The sequence below is a fragment of the Plectropomus leopardus genome, chromosome 9, assembly GCF_008729295.1.
Source record: "Plectropomus leopardus isolate mb chromosome 9, YSFRI_Pleo_2.0, whole genome shotgun sequence".
NCBI lineage: Eukaryota > Metazoa > Chordata > Actinopteri > Perciformes > Serranidae > Plectropomus > Plectropomus leopardus.
This window is the reverse complement of record NC_056471.1, coordinates 33,422,186-33,447,371: the sequence shown is the minus strand read 5'-3', so window position 1 is coordinate 33,447,371 and position 25,186 is coordinate 33,422,186. Positions and strand designations below refer to the sequence as shown.

General features: G+C 38.1%; 1 protein-coding gene across 1 annotated transcript; it reads right to left on the bottom strand.

Annotated features, from left to right (window-relative positions):
- Window positions 1-3,921: 3,921 nt before the first annotated feature.
- Window positions 3,922-24,149, bottom strand: canx (calnexin). Its single transcript, XM_042492942.1, has 15 exons — window positions 24,083-24,149; window positions 17,148-17,390; window positions 15,843-15,916; window positions 15,652-15,710; window positions 14,997-15,138; window positions 14,594-14,675; window positions 14,011-14,203; window positions 13,404-13,593; window positions 11,315-11,428; window positions 11,044-11,200; window positions 9,931-10,146; window positions 9,646-9,765; window positions 8,163-8,298; window positions 7,342-7,439; window positions 3,922-6,107 (listed from the first exon to the last, which is right to left on the bottom strand). Exons 2-15 carry the CDS (start codon window positions 17,385-17,387, stop codon window positions 6,048-6,050), a joined length of 1,881 nt encoding a protein of 626 aa, XP_042348876.1. The 5' UTR covers window positions 17,388-17,390; window positions 24,083-24,149; the 3' UTR covers window positions 3,922-6,047.
- Between the last annotated feature and the right edge of the window lie 1,037 nt (window positions 24,150-25,186).

Below are 25,186 nucleotides of genomic sequence, written 5' to 3'. Positions count from 1 at the left end.
TCTTGGAAACTTTCTCTCTTTTTTTTCCATCAGCGACAGGAGGAATGTCCCTGAGCCCGCCTCTCCGGTGATTGACAGCACAGGCAGCCAATGGGAAGCGAGGAGCGACGTGACGTACAGCAGGGAATAAATACAACTATAAATACAAACACAAACGCTGAAAACGCTGATGAAAATGTAATCAAGTTATTCTTTCCGTGAAAAAATAACAATTTTTGGTTTAATTGAAGTGCTCATGTTTTTAATAACTGTAGCATCACTAATTATTATTATTATTATTATTATTATTATTGTTGTTGTTGTTGTTGTTATTATTTTACGAGTATTTTCAAGTGGGTTTTATCCCATGTGAAGGTGCATTCTATGTATTGTATTCTGATCTTGTTTTATTTTTTTATTTTTACATGCAGGTTTTTATGTCTTTTTGTCCTCTATGTCTTTATATGAGACACTTGGTGCATTTTTTTTTTCTTGTAAAGCATGTTGGGCTGCATTTCTTGTATGAAAGGTGCAATACAAATAAAGCTTTTTAACATTATCATTATTATTTTATTATTTTAGTATTTTCAAGTGGGTTTTATCCCCGTGAAGATGCATTCTGTGTATTCTATTTCGATCTTATTTTATTTTTACATGCAGGTTTTATTAGATCTTCTATGTCTGTATGTGAAGCACTTTGTGAGTGTACTCATTTTTTCTTGTAAAGCACATTGGGCTGTATTTCTTGTATGAAGGGTGCTTTACAAATGAAATGTATTATTGTTATTCTTTTTACTGATTTTTAATAGATAATATATACACAATAACCCTATTGATTTTTATATATAAACATTATTATATTATGTATTATAAATTAAACTTTTACTTGCCTATTAGAATAATAAATTACGTTTTTAGTCCACTACATACAATCTGTTGCAATAAAAATGACAGAGAAGAGAGAAAGACTGACAACTAAATCAAATTAGATAAAACAGATGCTGACAAAGTTTTACTTTGGAGACATAATTTGAAGTCTAAAAAAGGTTATTTAAAGTGATAAGTTTTCTCATTTCTCATCATATTACAGAATGTTTAGGTTCGTAATAATATTGTAATTTGACTGAAGTATTGTGTTAATACCGTGCCCTCTAGTGAGTCCCACCCATAATATAAACAACCACATGCTGAGAAAGTTTTTTTTTTGTCTTTGTGGGAAGGAACTACCAGAAGTCCTATTGTGATTTTTTTTTATTTTGCAAACAAATATGCTTAATCTTAAAGGTTAAATACAACTTAATTGCCTAACAAGGCTATCAAAACTTGATAACCTCTGATGCCACGATTTTAAAATTTTCACCTGCAGAAATGAATCAAAGACACATCAGCATCAAAACCACTCCTTCGGTTTCCATTTGGCCTTTTTATTCATCAAAACAAATGTTGACTGCATGTCCACACACACACACACACGCACGCACACACGCATCAGGCTCCATCATCACAGTATTTCTATTCAAAGCTGGACCTTTTTTTTCGTGTGGCGTGTCAGCAGGTCCGTCTCTCTACATCAGAAACAGGCTGGGCCAACCATTAAAGTTTAGTTCAAAACACAATGTCAACAAAAGTAAAAAGTACAGAGTTACAGAGTAAAGTTTCACCAGCAGATACAGTGTTCAGTCTACAGTCTGTTAAGCTAGGCAGCTTCAGCCGCACACAAAAATCATCTGAGACTAAAAAAATAAAAAAGAGGAGGGAGACGATGACAGCTGAAACACACATTCAGGATGGGAATGTAACGCTGCTGCTGCTACTGGAGGCGATTCGTCCTCAAGCTCAGACGTCATTGAAGCATCATATTCTGACACTTTTACGGAAAAACAAACTACAAGCAGCAGAGCTTACAGCCAAAACTTAACTAGCTTGCATTTACCCTAAAAAAAAGGAGGGAAATTTATGGAAGCGGGGACCTCCGGTTCACCTCGAGCCCCAAAATCTGAACTCACAGCCAGCCAGAAACACTCTCAAAACTCTGAATTCTGGCTATTTTTCCACCCTCGCCCTTCAATTATTCATCTGCCGCCTGTCAAAACATCATCAGCCAATCACTACTCAGCTTGCTCATCATTGGCGGGAATCCTGTCCTGAACTCCAATCAACAAACAACCAATTTTTAGATCTTTAAAACTGTCCTGAAAACTGAAGCATGACACAAACAGGACACAATAAACATGATGGATACAAGACTGGACTAATGTAGTTATTTTTCTGTTTCCACACACCGTCAAGATTCACAAAAACAGTTTTATTTCAGATATTTTTTTAAAACTGTACACGGACGCCACAGAATGATGCTCGCTCGCTCACACTGAAACCTCTTTACAGTTCGTGATTCTTCTGCATTAATAATCCTTTGATGATTTCATAATGCATAAAAAACATAATTTAGGATTTTTTTTTTTTTTTTTACAGTTCATAGATTTTTTCTCGTGATCACAAAAGAGTTTTTACCACGAGTGGAAAGAAAATGTTCTGATGGTGGCGCGACGGGAAAGGTCAAGGAGGTCACAGACTACAAAAAGATATTTTGTTTTTAGGATTTAAGTCCAAACTTTGCCGGTTTTTGGTGGTCGTCAGGCAGCAGCAGCAGATGGAAATAGATTAAATTAAAAATTCTTTAAGATTTCAGCTCTGATTTAATTTTGGTGACACCTGGTGGTTAGTTTCCTCTTGAAAACATCTGTGATTGGCCGTTTCTACGGATGACATAATTAAATGTCGTATTCGCATAAAAAGCGCACGACAAATGAACATTTTTTTAAACATCTGATCAGGTAAAAAATGCAGAATAAATGTCAGCAGTGATATGAAATTTGGGTTTGATGCATTGACATTTTTTATAAACTTCTGAGTTTTTGTTTTGTCTTGACTCAAGGTCCTTTAACAAGCTTTTTGTGGAGCTTTCAACCTCATCTCATGGTCTTCATCAGCGGGTAAAGTTCATTAAAGTTGTGATCATCATAAAGACCAAACAGACGCTGAAAAAAAGCCAGTGATTGAACCTTCAGTCCAGATTTTGTTTTCAGCAAAGTCAAGAATAAACTTTGTCACGCTCAAGTGCCGTCTCTTTTCAAACATGGGGCTAAACTCCGACACGGATTCATGTAGGAGAGCGTGTGAGGTCGCTGGAGGTGTTTGCGGTGCCGCAGGTGGACGGGTTGGAGAGTTAAGCGCCTGAGTTTTTCCACTTAGTGCCTTTTTTCTTTTCACATGGGGTCGATGAAAGAGGGGCTGGGTGTCCGTCCACCTGCTGACGTGACGAATTTTAAGTCCGAATAAAAGACGACAGCAGCTCGTTTTACTGACCGAAATATCTTTGAACACCATGAATTAAAGAAAAGCAGTAAGAGATGAGTTTGCATGTAACAAAGACGTGCACAAGCAACTCCGGTAAAGTAAAGACGGAGAAAAAAAACACTATGAGTAAAAAAAGGTATTTGTTGAAACATCATGTAACTGAGTCAAAAGCAACAAGAGCAGGTGAAGAAGGACAAAAAACGTTTAACATTTTTTTAATTATATAAATGGTACTATGGGACTATCACAAGTTAAAGTAGAAAGACTTATTTTACTTTTTTTTTTTTAGTTAATATCACCTAATGAAACAAATGATTATATCCTTTGTTATATTTTGTTTTTGTTTTTTTTTTTAAAAAAAAGATGGTATTGTTTACATTTGTCTATTTTTTTCTTCATATGATGTTTGATTAATCCAAAGACTTAAATAAACACTTAAATGACAAAAATAAAACACCTGGAACTGCAGGGAGTTTCCTTATTAATCAACATAATTATGCAGCTGAAGTTGGTTGTGAAACCATCTCAGATCCTCATTTTGAATCTGCAGCAGAGCAAACTCAGGCACAAAAATCTTGAAAATACACTTCATTTGGAGAGTTTAACGAGCTGCTGTCGTGTTTGTTTGGATGAAAAATGAAGAGGAGCCGTTGAACGCACATGGAGTAAAAATGTACATTAATAATGGACTATGAGAGGGTGAAACCTCATATCTCCAAAGTGTCCTGCTTCAAAAACACCAAGACAATAGCTGGATTTATGAAGTTTCCATGTGTCGTCAAAAATACGAGAGGTGGTCGTTATCAGAAGCTTATCTGCTGCTACGATCTGACGAGTTCGCACACCTGCAACTGACACTTACAGTTAAATTTAACGATTTCTCTCCAGCTTATCTGACCTCTGACCTTTCCCCCCGTCACTGCCGTCAGGACGATAAAACAGCAGAAATACAGAGGAAACATGAGCGCCATGTGTGGAGCTAACAGCGTTCAAAGAAAACACAAATAACAAGAAAATGAGACATGACAAAAAAAAAAACACATCAGCTTAGTTTTAAATATTATCATAGTGGCTAACCACTTTAGGATGCTAGCTAGCTAATTTGTAAAATTTAGGCGCCAACTGTTAGTAGATGAAATTGCTTCTTAGCAGGCTAATTAGCTAATTGTTGGTAAGTAGATTACAGCATCTGCAGGCTTGTTAGCAGCCTGTTGTTGATGCTAATTAGCTCAGACGACTTAAAATTGTAGTACAAGTAGCCAGATTACCACCAAGTTGCTCATGAGCTAATTAGCAGGCTGGGAGGCTAATTAGCAACACTTTTTCTGGGTTTATTCTCTGAATTTGTGGGGTAATAAATCTCCCACAGAGGCTAGTAAATCAACCGTTAGCTGGTAAATTTTGCTTACAAGCTAGTAGTTATCAAAAGTCGAGTAATTATCAGCCTGTTTAGCGAGTTGGCAAGACTTTTAGTTGGCGATTTATTTTAATATTTGTTGGTTAATTCGGATCAATGTTAGCCCAATCAGCAGCCTGAGATTGAGCTAATTAGCAGACTGTAGGTGAATTCTCCAACTGTTTGTTAATGTGGACAAATATTAGCAACTTGACAGTGAGCTACTGAGCAGACTGTTGTTGAGCTAACTCGTAATTTCTGATTGGCAAATTCTAATTATTGGATAATTCAGGCCACTTTTAGCCCAATTAGCCCCCTTATAGTGAGCCAACTAGCAGACCTCTGGCTGCTGAATACTTCGAGCTAATGTTAGCCTAACTAGCTAACTGATAGCCAGCTAATTCGAAAAGTGTTGCCTGATGAATTCTCCGACTGTTTGTTGGATAATTTGGAGTCCTGTTAGCCAAATAAGCAGCCTGATACTCAGCTAATGGCTATTTAACAAGACTTTTGGCAGATAAGGACGGTCCCCAAAAGCTTGTGGCTAACTTTTTAGGCTAATTTGCAGTCTGTTGATAGAGGAAAGCAGGATCACGCTAGGTTACCTCAGACTGTGGGCTAATGACTGTGTGTTGATGGCAAATTTTGTCTGGAGACTTATTACAAAGTTGCTGAGAGCAGCCTGTTGGTGAGCTAATTGGCAAAACTGTTGGATGTTGGTTTAATTGGCATTGGTTGGATAATTTCGGACCATTGTTAGCTCAATTAGCACCCTCAAAGTGGCTAATTAGCAGACTTTTGTTAGCCAAAGCAGAAAAACTCAGATTGCGGGCTAACTAGCAGGTGTTTATAGCCAAATTTCCATCTGTCAAAAGACTTACTAGCAGGTAGCTCAGAGCTAATTAGCATGCTGTTGTGCAGGGTGGGGCTGGGTAGCTCAGGATGGCGCTGGGCGGTGAGCGGGTGGCGGTGCGGCGGACGGGACGGTCCCGTGGGTTTGCTCAGGTGTTGTTAAGGAATGATGCAGGAAGTTGTAGTTAATCTCAGTTAATCTCTTTCAGAACAAAAAAATTCCTTTAAATCTCGCTAACTCAGTCCTGTTCACACTGGAATCATCATCATGAGCAGGCGTCCGCATCGGAGGTCTCGATTACTTTCCTGTCGGCTTCGCTGCTTCCACGGTTCCTTTTTAGGCTTCGTAGCCTCGGAGCAGAGGAGAAGTAGAAGAAGAGGAGTAGGAGGAAGTGGGGGAGATATTTTAGGGCAGGGGGAGATGGGAGGAGGTTTTGAGGTCAGGGCTGTGGATTCAGAGATATCAGTCCTTTCTGACCTTCCTGTTCCTGGGAGATCTTCGCAGAACGTCGTCCTCCAACTTCTACAGAGGAGAGAAGAGGTCAAAGTCATTCGCCCGGAGAAACACGGAGATCACAGCTGATGCCCAAAACAACGTCATTTGCAGACAGTGGAGAGAAGCAAGGAAGCAAAAAAACATTAAAAACAATGTACAAAGGCCTTAACTCTGAATTAAGGGATTATTTTGAGCAAACCAGAGTTGGTGATCGTTGGGAAGACAAACCAAGATGCTTTTATTGATTTTCATTTCTATTAAGGTTGAATTAAGTGTTTTTTACAATGAGATAAACTATTAAAGCTGATGTTAGTCTCCTCCCACTCTTCCACCAAAATTAGTGCATTTACGCTGTTTTTTTTAAAATTGAAATTGGCCATAGACTCCTTAACCATTAAAAGTGGGTCTGAGCTGTGTACAAGGCTCTGCAGCAGACGATTGTGCTTTTCAGTTTTTGTTTTTTTTGTGTTTTGGTCGTGTTTGAGTTCACAGACAAGCCAGAAAATAGGTGAGTCAACAGTGGAAAGCAGCATGGAGGACAGTGAAAATGTTTTGGTGGTGGCCTCTTTTTTCTATCTCTCACTTATTATGGTTAATCAGAGCTTTTACTGGTAATTCAGATTTTTACTTTGGGGTGTCTCTACCTTCACTGACGCAGATCTGAGCACCATTTCCACCACTCAATATAAAATTATTCGTATTAATGCTTCTGAGAAAGTTAGAGCTTGAATGTGGAGGCCGAGGTACACCTTCAAACACTTGCAAGTTGCAATTAAAAATTATTTTGCCCAAATGGTTACTGTGAACTTTTTTTGTCCAGTGAAAAAGTTACATTATCTACAGGTATATATTTAATTTTCCAACAGAATTGGGAAATATTTGGCATTTCTTGCCTGTTTTCTGGACAATTTTGTGTTTTTTGATTTGCTTTCAATTTGATTCCCGTCATGAAAAATTTCAGTCAGTTCAGTTCAAAATGTTAACAGAAAAATATCCTTATTTGTGTCATAAAGGTGATTCAAACAGCATCACAGTGGTCTAAATGAAAGAGCTGCTTGTGACACTGCTTTAGTCAATAAAGTGAGTTGTTTTCAACCTGACCAATCTGTCTTTTTAACCACTTCTCTACATTAATCAAATTACACCCAAAAACTTCTCAAATAAATGCATCTGAATACATCATAACTCTGACTTAAGACCGCAGAAACTTTAAAATTTTGGCCCTGAACATCTTCTGTCTCATGAAAACTCGTCTCCTTACCTCCTCAGCTGTCGCCTCCTTCTCTTCCTCCTCCTCCTCTGCTTCCTCTTCCTCTTTCTCTGCAGGATTTTCCTCTTCGTCACTCTTCTCTTCTGCAGCTAAAACAAAAGGAAAAATAAATCAGACAAACTAACAGACAGCAGAGACCACAGTGAGGATCCAACAAAGAGTTTCCTCCAGGGTTCCTACACTTTAAAGACAGATGCATTTTAGACTATTTTTTTATGCCACTCGGATTTAAATTTAAGAGAAATTTTAAAACAACATCTGAAAAAAGAGAAACATGAACTGAGATCAATTTAGGGTCAGGGAAAAATGTATCCAGATGTTGACTACATCATCAAACATGACTTTTTTTTGGTCAAGTTAAACGTTAAAGTGAAAATTTTTCCCTAATTGAACAAGTAAAAAACAATTAACATATTATGTTGTCAAAACAGTATTCATTTGGTTTACCTTGAAAACATTTATTTCTGTTTATTTATAAAGATTTATTAATTTTTCATTCGATTGGATGTTGTAAATGTATATGTGTGTTGTTTAGTTGGTTCCTCTGTCCTAAGCTGTGTGATGGTAAATTTGGTAAATTATTTAAAAAAAGAAAAATTGACATTACCATTTATTTTGAGATTTTACACCCCAATGTTAGAAAAAGACTCATAATATAATTTTTCCAATGTCTTAGCATTTTTAAGTCTTTTGAAAAGGAAAGACTGAATACAAATTAAGGCCTTATTTGTAGATAAATGAATAAAATGCCTTTTTAGATGTTTTAAGGATCCATGGACCCTGGCCTCCTAAAATCTGGATGTTTTATTAACCTGGCCTGCTCTTCTCTGCCTCTTCAGCCTTCTCCTCTTCCTCTCCCTCCTCCTCCTCCTCTTCCTCCTCCTTCACGTCGGGCTGAGCTTCGTCCGTCTTCTTGTACTCTGCGGCCGGCGTCGCTGTGCTCTTCTTCTGCAAAAATAAAAACAAGAAAACAATCCAACACCGCATCTGACACACAAAAATAGCAGTTTCGAGTATTTTAAATCTACACGTAACAGATCTGATGGTTGTTTCTGAAGAGCAAAGACGCTTCACGAAAACTCAAGAAAGGACAAAATGAAGACTTCTGTCTAAACTACGGCACCACAGAACTGAACAGACTCCAGCAGCACAGAAACACGAACACATGAAGCTACTCTAACGGCAGCGTCAGTCACCGGGCCTGAGGAGGCGGTGCTGGGTCGGTTTGGACGTCCAGCTTCCTTTAACTCTTCCTGTAAGCTGGTGAGACTCAACTGACCCTGATCTGATCCTGAAGACCTCTGTGGACAGTCACACACACACCAGACTGAGACATCTGACCACAGGCTGCAGGACGCTTCACACAACACTCCAGGAAGATTTGAAACTTCGTCAGTTTTCATGCACTGCATTCAGAAGTATTCAAAACCTCAACCTGAGCGAAATGGTTTCTTTTCTTTTCAGAAAACAAGAAAAAAGGCTGTGAGCAGCTTGGCAAGAACTGTACCGCACATTACAAGAGATTAGTAGATTTGAAAAATAACTTTTTTTTCCAAAAAGCTAGGGAAAATGTCCAAAAAGTATTTTTTTACATGCAGGTTCTGTTTTAATTTATTCATTTAACTTTTATTTAACAAGGTTGGTTCCACTGAGATTAAGAACTAAGGCCAAAACAGTCAGAGGACAAAAAGTTGCAGACAGAGACACAAAAGGAGACAAAATGTAATTCACGAGCACTAAAATTAGCATGAAAAGAACTTTCTAAGAGTCAGAGGACAGCTTTTATGTCTTTATGTCTTTTCATGTGAAGCACTTGGTTCATGTAATGTCTTTCTTGTAAAGCACATTGGGCTGCATTTCTTGGAGGGTGCTATAGAAATAAAGTTTATTATTATCATAACGTCATCATTAATATTGTCAACGTAATTAATTATTTGAAATTATTTTACAGATTTATTTTCATTTTTTAAAATATTTTTTCTTCTTTTTTCTCCTAATTTCTTTGGTAATATTCTTGTACTTTTCACTTGTTTTGTTTTTTTGTTAATTTTTGGATAATTGTTTTCTTAAGTTGCTTTTTGCCTTTTTCTTGCGTTTTTGAGAGAACTCAAGCCAATTTCCTCAGGTTTCAGAAGATTAACTTGGTATTTCTGACTTCTGAAGTTTAAGCCACCGCATCACTGCATTTCCCTCAAAATAAAAGGATTCATTTATCAAACTGACAGAATGTGTGTGTGTGTGTGTGTGTGTGTGTGTGTGTGTGTGTGTGTGTGTGTGTGCACACGTGCGTGTTACCTTTCCGGTGCAGCAGAAGACGATGATGAGAACGACCGGTAGAGCCACGGTGAGCACGTAGACGACCCAGAGCCAGGGGCGCTCCTCTGCAGCGTTCATCATCTGAGTTGCCAGACCGGGCTGCAACGACAACAGAAACACAAAAAAATCAATGTTTTCAACCGGAAACACGCGTAAGCTGTCATTTCTCTAAGACAAGAGGCAGAAACATGGATCAACGACACAAAAACTACCACACCTCGTGCCTTATTGTAGGCAGCTCTGCCGTTCCCTTCCTGCACTCACCTCAGCGGCGCCCTCTGCAGCCTTCTTCAGCCCCCAGCCGTCGGTGGCCCAGCGCTCAGCGGTGTTGCGGTCGTTGGTGATGAAGAAGTTGTCGAAGAAGATGTCGGAGGTCATAGACCAGAGCTCGAGTCCCACGGCGCTGAACGGACTCATCTTGAACGGCTGCAGGTCCTCAAAGAACGCCGGGTTGGGGATCTTCCTCGGTTTCCAAACGCCCTGAGGAAAAAAACGAGGTCACGAATTAACCGTTAGGGCACAATTTAACATTACCCACACACTCTTATCACTCTGAGCACAAAATGCTCTTTTTTAAAAACAAAGCTTTAGAAAATATCATATATTAATAGTGTTTTCTACTTTCACTGAGTTTATTTTTTATATTTTATTCAGTCCTAATCATAAATATCAAATATTCATTAATTTCCAGAATTTCAACCCTTTAAATGTCAGGTTTTTGTCATGATGCCACTATGTTTTCAGATGAAAAACTGAAGTATTATCAATATACTACATGCAATTTTTGCATTTTTTGAATATCCCAGTCTGGGATATGTCAGTGTGTGAGTGTAGCTGCTGACAGTCTGGGATATGTCAGTGATCAGCAGCTACATTGACTGTGACAGGTCACCTAGTGGAAATAGCATGTATTTCCTCCATATGCCAAATATGGTCAAAATGACCTCATCAGGTGGAAAATAGTCAAAATGACAAATTCAGAGTCAAAAGCCCAGAATGACACCCAGAAATAATACAAGTCCTGTTTTTCTGCTCTGATGGCTGTGGGATCAAAAATGTCAGTTTGAATGGGTTTCAATGGAGCATTTTTTCACCTGAACAGTCTGAATGTAACTATTTAGTTTCCACAGTGTATTTTAGACTTATTGTAGGAGCTGAGCTACAAATTCACTGATTACACTCAAATACACAATCTGGACTACATTTATCACATATGCATCAACACACACACAATTATCTCAAAAAATGAGGAATGAAAAGTGTGTGAAATGCTCCAAACAGTCCCTGAGGGTTCACTCAGAGCGACTCCACCTGATTATTTTTTATAAATCCAAACACACCTGAACGTCTCGCTGTGGGAGGAGTTTACAAACTCACCTGGTAGTTGGGGTTATCAATCATGGGGGGCTTCCACTTGCCCTTGTAGTTGGGGTTGTCGATCATTGGTCGTTTCCAGGCGCCGCAGCCGGGGGCGGTCTCACAGGCGGGGTTAGGGATCTGAGGCGCCTCCCACTCTCCGTCCATGTCCTCGTCCCTGCCGGACAGGAAGCAGAGACACACAGGTGAGCAGGGTGTGAAGTTTTTATTTACAACTTAATAAATGTCTTCTGGCTTTGAAACGACATCAGGTCGCCGTGTTATGACTCACCAGTCTTCGGGTTTGACGGCATCGGGGTCTCCGATGTACTCAGGCTCGTCGTCCAGCCAGCCGTCTGGTTTCACTGCGTCTTCATCAGCAATCTGAGCAGGAGCGTCCTCGTCCCTGCACACAAATATATACATTTACATTACTGCACAATGAAACTGAATGTATACCTTAACCCTTAACCCTCAGGGCTCGCTTTAATATTACTCACACTCACATCACACAAAATGCACTTTTCAATATCAGGCTTTAAAAAATATTATACATTAATATATATATATATTTAAAACCAACATCAGTCCTAATATGTCAAATATTCATTAATTTTCAGAATTCTAACCCTTTAAATGTCACGTTTTTGTCATGATGCCACTATGTTTTAAACAGAAAAAACACACAAATGATGAATTATTTTCAATATACTGCAAGCGAGTATTTATTTTTTTCCATCGTCACAGCCTGGATATGTCAATGACTGACTGTGACAGAGCACCTATAGAGTGTGCATAACATAAAATAAAATAAAATAAATTAAAATAGAAACAATAAAGATTACCAAGAAGGTGCAAAATCAAACACACAAACCGACAGAAATATAATCATCTTAACAGTGTCATAAATATAAACTGGTAAATGGACTCAGTGGAAAATGTTTTGACATACTGCTATTTTTAAGATGGATGAACTTTTATGCTTCAAAATTAAGTTTGTTGGCACTTATTTATGGGTGCCAGTACCGAAGCCGAGGGCGGGCGTGCTTGCAATTTTAATTTATTTTGAGATCACAAGTTAATTATTCTGTTATCTTGAGCCTTATTTTTGCAATAACAAAAACAAAAAGCTGATTTTCAAGATGAGATACCACGTCACGAGGAAGACAATAGTTTACGAGATCACAGGAGGATTATGGAGAAGTCGAAAATGAGTGCCTGGTTCATCTGATCACCTGATTTCAGCCATCGGGATCACTGTCCTGACAGTCAGAGGATTCAGAACTGAACAGTGAGGCGTAAACGTGTAGTTGTTTGCTGCGGTAACTTAATTAGAGCAGAAAATCTTGTTTTTTAATAGCCAAAGATTCAGTGGTTAATATTTCATTAACAAAGCTCATTTTTTCAAGATAACAAAATAATTAATTTGTGATCTTAAGATAACACAAGCACGGCTGTTCTCAGCTTTGTATGTCAGACAGCCTTAATGAGGTGAAATGATGCAGATAAACATGCTGCTTTTATTGAAACTAGTCAACAAACAGATAATCAATGCTCAACATTTTGATTTTTTATGGTTTCAGCCTTTAAAATGTTTGAATTTGCATCTGTACGCAGGTATAAACAAATGATCCAAACCGTCCGATCCACACAGTGTTTGATCACAACTTCTCTGACTGCAGGAGACGATTCAAACAGCAACAGACCAAATGATGGACAGCAGGACAGTCTGTGTTTATGTCCCGCGCCCCCCTCAGAAATTTTGTATTTACTGAATTTATGAGTTACGAGCACATGAACGGACCTCCAAAGTCATAATTTCGAGTGGGAATTGAGAAATCAAGTTGTGACGTTTGGGTGATTTTTCAGGGCAGCAGAAATACCGGACAGCATGGAAACAGTGTCAACAATTGATGGTAAAAATATATGTATTTAGTTATTTATCGTTTACTTTTAGTAGTTCCACATTTTGCATTTATTAGCTGCAGCAAGCAAGCGAACTTTTAATGAGAAAGCATGTCAGATGAGTATAACGAGTTTATAACGAGTTTATAACGAGTTGCCGACTTGAGGTGATAAATGCATAAACATGGCGTGCAAAAGTACGAAACTTTTTAATGAATTCACAAATTAAATATTAATCTTTGATCACATGTAAAGTGCAATTTGGTGTTAATGTTAACTGTTGAGAGTGACCGAGATTAAATATAAAAAATATACAAAACTATACTATATAAAATAGATATAAAAATAAAATGACATGAAAAATATAAATAAACTTGTTTAAATGCAACACATCTTCTTGGTAACTTCCACGTTGTTCCCACTTTACGACCTCAAAGCTCATCAACACAGCGCAGCGTGAGTTTTTGTGTACTGACCAGTCCTCGGGCTTGGTGGCGGTGGGGTCCTGGATCTTGGGCCTCTCGTCCCAGTCCTCTGGTTTCTGGTCGTCTGGGTCTTCGATCTCAGCGGGGGGGTTCACAGGGGGGGTCACGTCTGTCAGCAGGCTGCCGCTGTTCACCACCGTCTGATCCACCAGCACCTCGAAGCTGTTGTCGGGGTTCACCACTGCGGGACGACACAGAGGCGAGAGGTCGTTTAACGTGTGTGGGCTTTAAGGCAGGAGAATACTTTTCAAGATTCAAAAAACTTTATTGTCCATCACACACTGACAGAAAACTGCCTTCGGTCGGGGGCTCAAACAGCAAGAAAAAGCATTCACACCCATGAGACTCACATGAAATCCCAAAAAACAACCTTTCTATAGATCAATAAAAACACAGCTATATTAAAAAGGTGATGACTATTTTGCTTTTTGAAAAGTGTATTGTGGGAATAAAAGAGTTCAACAGGCCGCGATACCTCGAGTATATTCAATATATCACCCACTCTTAGTACAGGTGTGTGTGTGTGTGTGTGTGTGTGTGTGTGTGTGTGTGTGTGTGTGTGTGTGTGTGTGTGTGTGTGTGTGTGTGTGTGTCTTACCCAGTGTGTACAGGTGAGTCTTCTTGTCGGTGTAGTACGTCCTCAGGTCAGCGTCGGGTTTCTTGGCGTGTTTCTCCTCGTACTCTCCAGTTTTGGGGTTTTTGTGTCTGAAGATGAAGTGCAGTTTGTAATCCTCGCCACATTTGTCGGGTCCGAACATGATGGTGTACGGAGTCTTATCCACAAAGTGGTCCTAAAGAAACACAAGCACGGGACTTCATTCAGCTGCTGTTGGAGTTTAAAGTCTCCGTTACACCTCTGCATCGTCAAATTCAATCATGAAATGTTGAAAACTCAAATTCATGCAAAAGTGATGCAACAATAAACACAAACATCAACATGTGGGTTTGTATCAAACACCAGCATCAATATTCAAGCTGCCATTGTGGTGGAAGAGCTCAAGTTAAAACAGCAAACTAAAATGCATAAAAAACAACAACAGAGTAACTCACAGCTGGAGAAATACAAACATATTGCATTGCATTTTTTCGTGCATTCAGAAAAATCTAATCACATATTTTCTGAAAACTGTCTCAGAAAGCACAGATGAAGTTCTGGGTGATTCTCGTGTTTTCGAACTGACCAGGTCGAGTTCTGGAGTCTGAGTCAGCAGCTTGACGTAGGCGCCGCCGCAGTCGATACCCGCCTGGAAGTTCACCTCGTACCTGAGGACAGACAGAGAGACGAGAGCGATGAAAACACTCGACAGGTGAAAGAAGTCAGAAAAGGAGAATGTTGTCTTCTTACGAATACAAATAATAATAATAGATTTTATTTGTAATGCACTTTACATTTTGGACAAATCTCAAAGTTCTACAAGATAAAAGCATTAGCACAAAAAACAACCAAAATAAAAGCATTTAAAAAATAAATAAAATAAAAGCATTATTTAAAGTCGTAAAAAATAAAATAAAAGCACAAAAAGCAACCAACAAGAAGTCACTTAAAAGTAGTTCTGCTAAAAAGGAATCGTTTTGGGTCCTTACTGGATGATGAGCGGCTTGTTGTCGAAGATGAAAGGTCGCAGCAGCTGGGCGGAGATGGCGTGATGTTTGGCTCGAGACTTCAGGACCAGACCTTGATCACCGGGCAGCTTACTGTCCTTCATCTCCTCCACCGCCCATTTACCTGTCAATATCATCATCATCATCATCATGTAAATTAATGTTAAACTACTTTGATGTTTAAAATGATTTTTAATGAAAAACATTTCATGGTTTCAGTTTCACAAACGTTTGAATATTGTTAATAACTGTATTAGTGTTCATTTTGACGTTCATCAAATGTCTCAGTACGTTCACAATTTCTCCAAAGCAAACTATCGATTTATGGCAGTGATGCACGATAATGATTATTTCCAGCTTCTCGTATCTGATAAGATCAATAACTTCTTTTTGTTTGTTTTTCAAAAAAAAAAAAAACCTTTACAGACGTGACCCCTGAGGCGACTTATTGACGTGGTTGGCTTCAGTCCGATGGCACATCAGATCAGATATTTAATATTGGTGCTCAAATTCTTGCTTTCTCTGTATTTATTATTTGATATGTATAACCTCTGTTTTATTGTTTTTTAATAAATAATAGTAACAAAATAAATAAAAAACTTGTCGTTGCAACACGATAGTGTAGATCTGCACCTACCATCATACTTTGCGATGTCTTCATCAGCATCGTCCTTCTTGGCGCTGGACATCACCCACCTGAAACCAAAACACAGGTGAGTTCAGTTACCTGATCAACCAGCAGCTCCCAAAACACACCGGAGAAAAGAACAGCTATTATTCTGATGACTCAACCACATATTTAAAATCTGAACACCAAAGACCGCTCACCCGTCAAGTGTCCCCCGGTCAAAAGACTCAGCGAAGAAATGTTCCCCCATCGGCTCTGGAGCCTTGTAGGTCACCTGGACACGAAGAGGCAGAAGACGAAAGAACAGAGTCGATGTTTACGAAAAAAATAGAAGATTTATTAATTAATTAATTTCCTTTAGTTCCTGCAGCCGGAAATCTGACGTCCGCTGATTAACCAAATGTCACTTTAATAACAACTGCAGGAAAGATTTCCGGTTTGTTTACATTAAGTTTCATTTCTGCTGCCAGTTTAACCCTCCGGCTTTAATATCACTCGAGTTAACTGGTGTAAAAGAGACTTAAGTTTTCAGATCATGTTAGAGATAAAACACAGTCAGCTCTTTGTTAATGTTCTGAACAGTATTTTAGAACAATCTGCTTTATTTCTTTTTAACTTCAATTTGCTAAATTTCGAATAAATCAGTTACTACTGGTGTTAGTGTTAATATAAATCATTAATAATAATCTCCTGGCTTCTTAAAAAACTAACTCATGTTTATTTTTTTAGGCACAGTGCTCTTTAAATTGTTTAGTGAAGAAAACAAAGAAATTATTTAGATCATGTTTAAGATTGATTAACCAAAGTTTAAGACTCTGTAATGTTGGACTGAATTATTCTAGTTTAAAATAAAAAAAAAGAATAACCATTTAACCATTTATTTGTTATCAGTTTGAGGTCTTGTGGGTATTTTTGGTGGTTTTCAGTGTGAATGCAGGTCAGCAGGTCAGTTCACTGCTCTGTTATCAAACTGACTTACTGCAGCGTTTTCGGTTGTTTTTGCAGATCAATGTACACAAGATCATTTTCATAAAGTTATCACATGAATGAGGATTTTTTTCTTTTAAATGCAAAGGAAAGACATTTTTAGTAAGGCTGTTTTCAATCCTGATCTTAATCAAGACAATCTGGTAAGACTTGCTTTACCGTGTCAATATGGACTTCAAAACTGCTTATTTATGTAAAATAATGAAATTAAAACATGCCATCATTTGACGGATGTACTGAAAGCACAACCTTTGACCAAAACCGTCCAATCAATAATGTTCTGGAGCTTTCTACTGATTATCTTCTTCCATCAACTCATTCTGACAGTTTAGCACCAACAAAAGTATCTATCATTTTATAGCTGTGCACAGAGCAGAAACGCTTTTTTTGTTCCACTCATATCGACAAAGTCAGTACTACATCGACTACATTAAGTACTAAATCTACCACATTTAGTACTACATCTACTACATTCAGTACTGCAGCTGTACGAGTAACTGTCTTATTTTGAGTCTTACCTTCGGTGTGGGTGGAGTTTTAGGTGCAGCTGGAGCTTCATCCTGCATGTCTCCGTCCAGCTCCAGCTCCTCCTCCTCCTCCTCAGCTCCGGCCAAACCCAGATCCAGCTCGTCCTCCACGTCCATGTCATCGCCTAGACCGTCCTCCACCAAGTCCTCGGCCCGAGACACGGGGGCCAGACTGAGGCAGAGGGGGCCCGCCGCTGCCAGAAGAACGAACAACCCGACCTTCTGATCCATAGTCTGCAGAGAGAGAGAGGAAGAGGAGGAGGAGGAGTGAGCACATCTGTCGCAGCTGTTTGTTTTCACTCTCAGCAGGTTAATCAGCGTCAGCGGGACGTCCTCATGTTGTCCTCGTGTTTCACAACAGCCCGCGTCTCCTGCTGCACTTTAGAGCTCGACAAACTCTCCACAGACTTTCTATAAATAACTGTTTCATAGACAACGGTAACAAACGACGTCTCTCCGTCATTAACACACACACACACACACACACACACACACACACACACACACACTGTTAATGTGTGCTTTTTCTCTGGCAACCGTCCATTGCCATAGTGAGCAACCAGCACCCACAGGACACGCAACCTTAATGATATTACACCCCACGAGATTACTGCAGCGCCCCACACACACACACACACACACACACACACACACACACACACACACACATACACAACGGTCAATTTACTCCACACATTAACACTGTGGAGGCTACAGGTTACTCATTAGACACACACACACACACACACACACACACACTTATACAGACATCCGGCAGTACACAAACTTCCTGTTTACAGGTAAATAACGGATGCGTCTGTAGAAAAGTTCAGGGTCGATAACGTGTAATTCACAGAACTGTGAAAACAATAACAGCTGGTTAATTTCCCACGGTCATATTTTTTGTAAACAAAGTAACAATGAAACGCAAAATATTTTTCTTTTTGTCTTTTAAATATGTCGAAACATAATAAATATATATTCTCCTGTCTGCTTAAGATATGATTACATTTAATATTTTAATTACAGCCATAAAAGACCTAAATGCTGCAGGATGGGCTCTGCATTATTATTGGTTTGATTATCAGCTGTTAACTTTTGGGACGACAACAATAATTTTAATGTTTTTATTTGTTGAAGGAAATATCTCGACCACTTACACGTCCCTAAAAGTACGCTAATTATGTCCGTCTTACGTTTTAACCAAAATTTATAATATCTGAACTATTAAACAGGCTCCGACTCAAATTTCTTTAGTTGATAAAGCCCTGGCTCAGCATAACCTGAAAATAATTTCTCACTTCTCTGATAAAGAGTACCAATGCCAGTATCCTTAAAACGATACTAAAACCAAGCTTTTCCTTCATTTTATACCTTTATTTTTATCATGTGATTAGAAACATTTAGCTGCGTAAAATTTCACGTGTAGTTCAGCCCAGCGTGTTCTCACCCTGAACTCATCAAATGCGTCCTGTTAGTGCTGTCGAAGTACGAGAATGACGCCAAACGCCACCTTGCGTGTCCAACCGAAACACAGCTTGACGCGCTGGGACAAAACCAGCAGCATTGTTATTATGTGCGCGTCCACATGCAACGTCAAAGGGCGGCGTCATGTGAGAACGTAGCCGGCCGTAACCGTGCTAATGACACGCTGAAGCACAGCGTCAGGTCGCAGCGTTGATATAAAGGTGCACCAGTTAGGTTATAGGGCGAGCAGGTGGGGAGGTGGACGGGTCCCACAAACTACTGACTTTCGTGCGGGAGTTCGGAGATTTTTTCCTACACCTTACAATGTGCTTCTTTCGCTAAACCCAACCATCAGTGACATCGTTACCAAATCCTATCCATCGTGACGACGGATTGCCAATCACACGTTGCATTAAATCGAACAGCGCTTGTGGTGATTGGGTTTTTTTTTAGCTCTGAATTCAAAAGGATCAAATGCAGATATATTTGACTGGAGAAGTTTAGATAATACTTGGAACTGGGTTATTTCGGTCCCTACTAGGGGTGATAACGATTAATCAATGACCGATTAATCTTTCGTTAAGAATTTAATCGAACATGTGAAATTAAATCAATTTTTTGATGCAATGCTGTTAAAGAATATAAAATAGGTGTTTTGAGCTTTGATTGAGGTAAAAACGCATTTAGTATTCTTTGTAATAAGCAAAATAAGAAATACGTTTTTTTCTAAATGACGATTAATTGATTATTAAATTTATCGGTAATTGATTAAGGATAGCGCTTGAGATTTGAGGCCCTCGCCCCGACCTTTTAAAGCACCACGTACCCACCCAGCTCTACTGAACACATGCAGATTAATACCCTGATTCAGTTCTCTGGTGATCAGCTGAGTGTGTTAACCTGCTTCACGTCTCACTCAGCAGACTGCTGGCGAGCTAATCAGATTAACCTGCAGCGGGATTAGCATGCCTGGCTAACAGCCCGCAGCGTAGTGATGACTGTGACCACCTGCAGCACTAACCGTTAGCTTAGCATCAAAGCCGTCTGGCCCGGCGACCACGTGGCGTTTGAGGGAATTAGCTGCAGTGAAAACTTTTAAAGTGGAAAAATGACACTTTTTTTATTTTTTTAGATAATGTTTTTTGGGCTTTTTATTGATGGGACAGCTGGTCAGACATAAATGTGGGAGAGATTTTGCAGCGGAGAGCCACAGGTTGGGAATCGAACCACTGAGCCTGTACTGGGTGAGCTCGAGGAAATGAGTGGTGCAGCCGGACATATATGTTGGATTGAAATAAGTTAAAATATGTTTTTTTTTCCACCATCCTGTGACAGTAATGGGCTTTTAGGGGCTCTGAGTGGCTGATAAAACCAGTCAGTCAGTCTTGATCAGCGGACTGAAACCAGCTGAAGTTGCCGTTTTCCGCTCAGACTGATGGAGGTCTGGAGTTACGGTTAATCTGATATTAGAGTGCGTTTAGCCTGCAGGACATCTGCCAGTCCTCTGATTCACAGTCTGATAACTACACTGGTTTATAACTGGCTTTGATGGGAGGAGACAGGACTTTCTGAGGAAGGATGTGTCTGCAGCAGCAAAATATGGGAAACATTTGATATAAAGGCTGCAACTAAAAAAATATTTTATCATCAGTTCATGTTTGATTGATTCTTTTGATTGAGTTCAAGGAGACATCTTTAAATGACTACGACCAAAAGACATTCGATTTACTGTGATAGGAAACAGAAATCTCCATACTGGATAAGATGAAACCAGCAAAACATCTGGCTTTTTTGCAATAAAATAACTACAAACTGAGAACAATGTTTGCTCAGATTCATGTTTATATATTCTCTGACAAATCAGATCCTAAATATCGTTAATTATAAAACATATATCATTTTTTTTAAACAGAAAATCTTAATTAACTTGATGTCGGTGTTGTGACAATAATTCAAATTATTCAAAATGCTTCTGCAAAATATTAATTATGTTACTAATCACATGGATGCTATGAAAAAGCAGATGAATGTATTTATTATTCATCATTTTAATTAACTAGAACAAAAAACACATGTTGCTGATGATGCTTCACCAGACTCTACTGTATTTTATTCAGGTAAAAGATAAAATTAACAAATGATTCATTTGACTACGTTTTTTTAAACGCAGAATAGCCTCTTATTTAAATCATGTTGAGTAACTTCTGGCCATGAAAATGATTTAACGGACTGTAACAGTGCTGTGAGCCACTCATCAAAACAGTGTAATGAATCTTTATCAGCCTGCATCAGTTAACTGCCAGACAGACAGGACGGGCAGGTTACTATTTAAACGGAAATAAACACAGAGGAGCCCTCGTCACGATGAAGTGTGAACACTGACTGACTGACTGTGTTTCTCAACTGTGAATCTGTCACTCATCTCTCCCTGTAGCACTTACTTTAAAACGTCCAGTGAGCTTAATTATTCAAAATATGTGTAAAGCTGCTTTAAAAATGTATCTTTCTCCTGCAAATATAAAATTCCAGGGACAGTTTGCATGACAGGTATTTGAGATACCAGTAAATACTATTATTTTGTTATTATAAAAGCATTTCTATTTCAGACAGTGTCACTTTTAAAACATTAGTTTTCATTGCGCATCCAAAATAAAGACTCTAAAGCGTTGGTCACAATGAACAACAAACATGAGAATATAAATAAAATTGAATAAATTTTCTAAAAACCTGTGTCTTTATAAGAAAAATGTATAAACATGTTATCAAGCAGAAACCAAACTGCTGATCGATAATTATATAAACGAATGAAAATGTTTATTAATCTGTTTTTTAAGCACGAATTGCAAAATACTAATTTATGAAAAATTTACTGATGGATTTCATGACTTATCGACAATCATTTAGCAAAATGGATAAACATTCTCAGCATATTTATTGAGTTAAATGCACAAATCCCACACATTCATATATTTGTGGCAGACTGCCACAATTAAAATATCAGCCAGCACGTACTGATTTTATATTCCTGGAGCTGGACCATTAATTAGGAGCACTTGTGGAATATTTACACTGTTCGGTTATTGACAGTCTCTGAGTAAAGAGTGCACTCTGGGCACAGATGGAGCAGCTGAACTCCAGGTGCACGGAAACTTTATTGTCAAACCTGCATTTCAAACTTCAGACTACATGACTCAATGTAATAAGGATTTATTTTGGTGTCAATGTAGTGACTGAAATCCAAATGGCTTTACATGAATTTATTTTGTGGTCTTTATGTTGTTTAAAATAATTTTCAAGTAAGAAAGTTTAAGCATCGAAGCTTAAAGATGTAACAGATGTGTAAAAAGCCACAGTTTGCTGCCATCTACTGTTTAAATATTTCACTCTGCTGCTCAACAGGAAACTCAGGTGAGATATTGTAATCCCAGTTATCTGTAGAGCTGGTTTCCATCTGAATAACTTCAGATCAGAGCGGGTGGTGTCCTGATGCAACACATAAATAATCCTGACAGAAACCAGCAGGTCGAACCAGTCGGGCTGAAGCCGGCTTCACCTGAGAGACCAGATCCCAACACCAGGTTGTGAGTCAAAGCATTAAAGCCACTTTCTGACACACAAACCTAATTCTGACTTTGCTAAAGGCTGAAGCTTTAGCTGACGACCTAAAGTCTTTAAAAAGTTTTAGTGTATTTCAAGACATGGGGGGAAAAATTACAAAAACACACTTTTTAGCAATCAATCAATAAGTCAAAAGGGAGGCAGCTTCCAGCTTTTCAAATATGAGAATTTGTGACAACTGCTAACTGAACATAGATTTTAGTGTGACCCATTTCCAGATCTTTGACTCTGTGCCAAATATCTCATAATTTATTCAAACGGGTTCTGGTGTCATACACAAGGTCAGACATAAGAAAATGCATCACTCTGGGGTCTTTGCGGGAATTTGTTATGTGCATTTGACATTATTTCCAACAATTAATTTCAAGAGGACAAAATTTTCTCGACCCACAGACTTTATTGCAGGGATACTTATGAAGCCATTAAACAACAAAGCAAATAAGTAATTCAATAAAGACATAAATTGAACAGTTTAACAGGATATGATGTTTAGAAAAAAGAAAAAAGAGTAGCAGAGGGATATGTTATTAATATAAATAATATATTAATTGTTATAATTAATAACGATTAATTATTACTTTTAGAATTAATTGAATAAGCAAATCAACATAAATTCACCTTTACAGCTTCTGAGTTTGAACCTTTCATCAATTTAAGTAGTATTCATTATATTATATATTTTGTACTTGTGTGTTTTCATTAAAGTGTTATGTTTATGGCAAAGTTACATAGTGGTACAGAGTAAAATATAAAAATAAAGCCCACAGACTGCACTATTTAGTCCAGAAGAAATATTCTAGATGTCTTGTGCATCATTTCAAATCTGAAATAATAAGTAGATTACATATACATTTTTTTTTAATAATAAATGAATTTTTTATAAATTATTAGGAATTATTTTGTCATTATTTAGACATTTAAACAAGCACAAATATGATCCCATGTTACAGCTCTTTTCTTAAGATTTTTTTATTGCTATTCTCTTGTTTTCATCCATTTTAATTTAATGTATTTTGGGGTCAGCAGACATCACCTTGGAACAAGTAAATTGCAGTAAACGCTTAAAAGTCAATGATTACTCAGGATAACTAATTGACAGGTTGTAAATAATCATTAGTTGGCAGCTTCACACCTTTTGTACTTGTTTCAGCATAAATCCAGCCTAACATATTTAGTATCTTTGCACATTTATCCTAAACAACAGTTTGCAAATAAAGTTATTTGTGTTGTATCTGACATTTGGTTGCAAAACATAACTAGGCTTGGCAGACAGATGAAGCTAACATGCTAACTGACCTCCGACACACACTCATTCATTTGTTTTCAACAGAGTGGCATTTACACCACATCATATAAATATTTAAACTGACATTTATGTTCTTTATCAACACAATAATCTCTTTTACGTGTCCTCTGAGAAACAACTTTTCTCCGTTACGAACACGTCTCATTCAGCTAGCTTAGCTTTAGCTGCTTACGAAACGAAACTCGAACCAGATAAACTTCAACTTTCTTTGAGATAAACATAAGCAGACTCGTGTACACTCGGAGAAAGATTAGTCTCGTTAAAATATGTAATAACAATATTTAATGTAAATATCAGTAAAGGCCAACGCAGCAGGCTAACAGGCTAGCTGAATTCACCTGTAGTTAATTAGCCGCTCAGCATTATGCTAACAGCATGCTTGGAGCCACGGAGCTTTATTTTTAACCGCTAAAAACCGACGTTATTTAAATAATTAGCGCATAAACAGTTTGAATGAACTGACGTTTCTCTGAAAACGTTTCTCTCCCGCTGTGTTGCCCCGTAAAAAGTGACGTTTATCGGTGTCTTTACTCACCTCCGGCTCTCGGATGTGACCGCCTGGGAACTACTGAGGAGCGTCACATGGGATATTGGGAGCGTAAAGAACCGCCTCCCTGCTCTTCGCTGATTGGTCGGCGGGAGGGAATGTTTGACGTATCCTGTCAACTGTCAACAGCTGATTGGTCGAAGGGAAATCTCAGCCGGGGTGGGCAGGGCCCGCCTCCTCTGGAGCTGCACCTCGTGGACAGCGCTGATTGGTCCGGGTGGCAGGAGAGGCGTGCGCTGATTGGCTGGAGCGCGGCTGATGAAAGGAGCTGTTAGATGAAAGCTGATGTTTTTATTACAATAAAAGATAATAAGATAAAACAGTTTTATTGTAAATTCTATAATTTCCCAGGCATATAGATGTTTAAAACTCTTGTTTTTTTCTTTGGGCAGGCTAATGAAACTTTAACCTATTTATTTTTTCAGTGCAATGTTACAATGAATGTTTTTTAATAATTGTTACATCACTTATAAGAAGATAAAATTTGTCATCATGATGATTCAAGTAACAAATATTTGAACTATATTTTTGGGTTTTTTTTAATCTTAATAGGGAAATTCTTTATCTACAAAAAAAGGTTCACACTCCTCTTTTTATTCTTTCTTGATTCATTTCAACTCAGCTCTTTCCTCTCTCAATCTTACAAATAACAAAAAATCTACAGACATTTAGACTGTTAAAACTTATTTGGCATGTGATATGAATATTAATTATTTTCATTTGCTTGTTTTGGTTTCTGTCCATGTCCATTTTTTTATTATTATTATTATTATTATTAGTAGTAGTAGTAGTAGTAGTAATTTAGATTTTTATTTGTTTATGTATTTATATTATGATTATTAATTATATTATTTATTATGTTCTGTGTAGAATGTCAATTTATTTGTGCTAGTGTTTGTTGTTTCTGTGTTCTTGTTTGCCTGATATATTTTGTACACATTTCTGTTAAATAAAGCTGTGGGGGAAAAAAACCAAACCTTTATTGATCCCCAGCAGGGAAATAAGGGGAAGCAGAACAAGGACAGAAAAAAAGAGTAATACAGACGAAGTAGTTATGTATTGGTATAATATTGATATTGAAATAAATTCTTA

Excerpts from the sequence above, each read along its gene's own strand:
- canx (XM_042492942.1), bottom strand. The coding sequence starts at position 17,387 with ATGGATCAGAAGGTCGGGTTGTTCGTTCTTCTGGCAGCGGCGGGCCCC. Across the intron at positions 13,594-14,010 it reads GACTCACCTGTACACACTGG|TGGTGAACCCCGACAACAGC; the intron begins GTAAGACACACA and ends GTCGTCCCGCAG. Across the intron at positions 8,299-9,645 it reads TCTTCTGCTGCACCGGAAAG|AAGAAGAGCACAGCGACGCC; the intron begins GTAACACGCACG and ends TTATTTTTGCAG.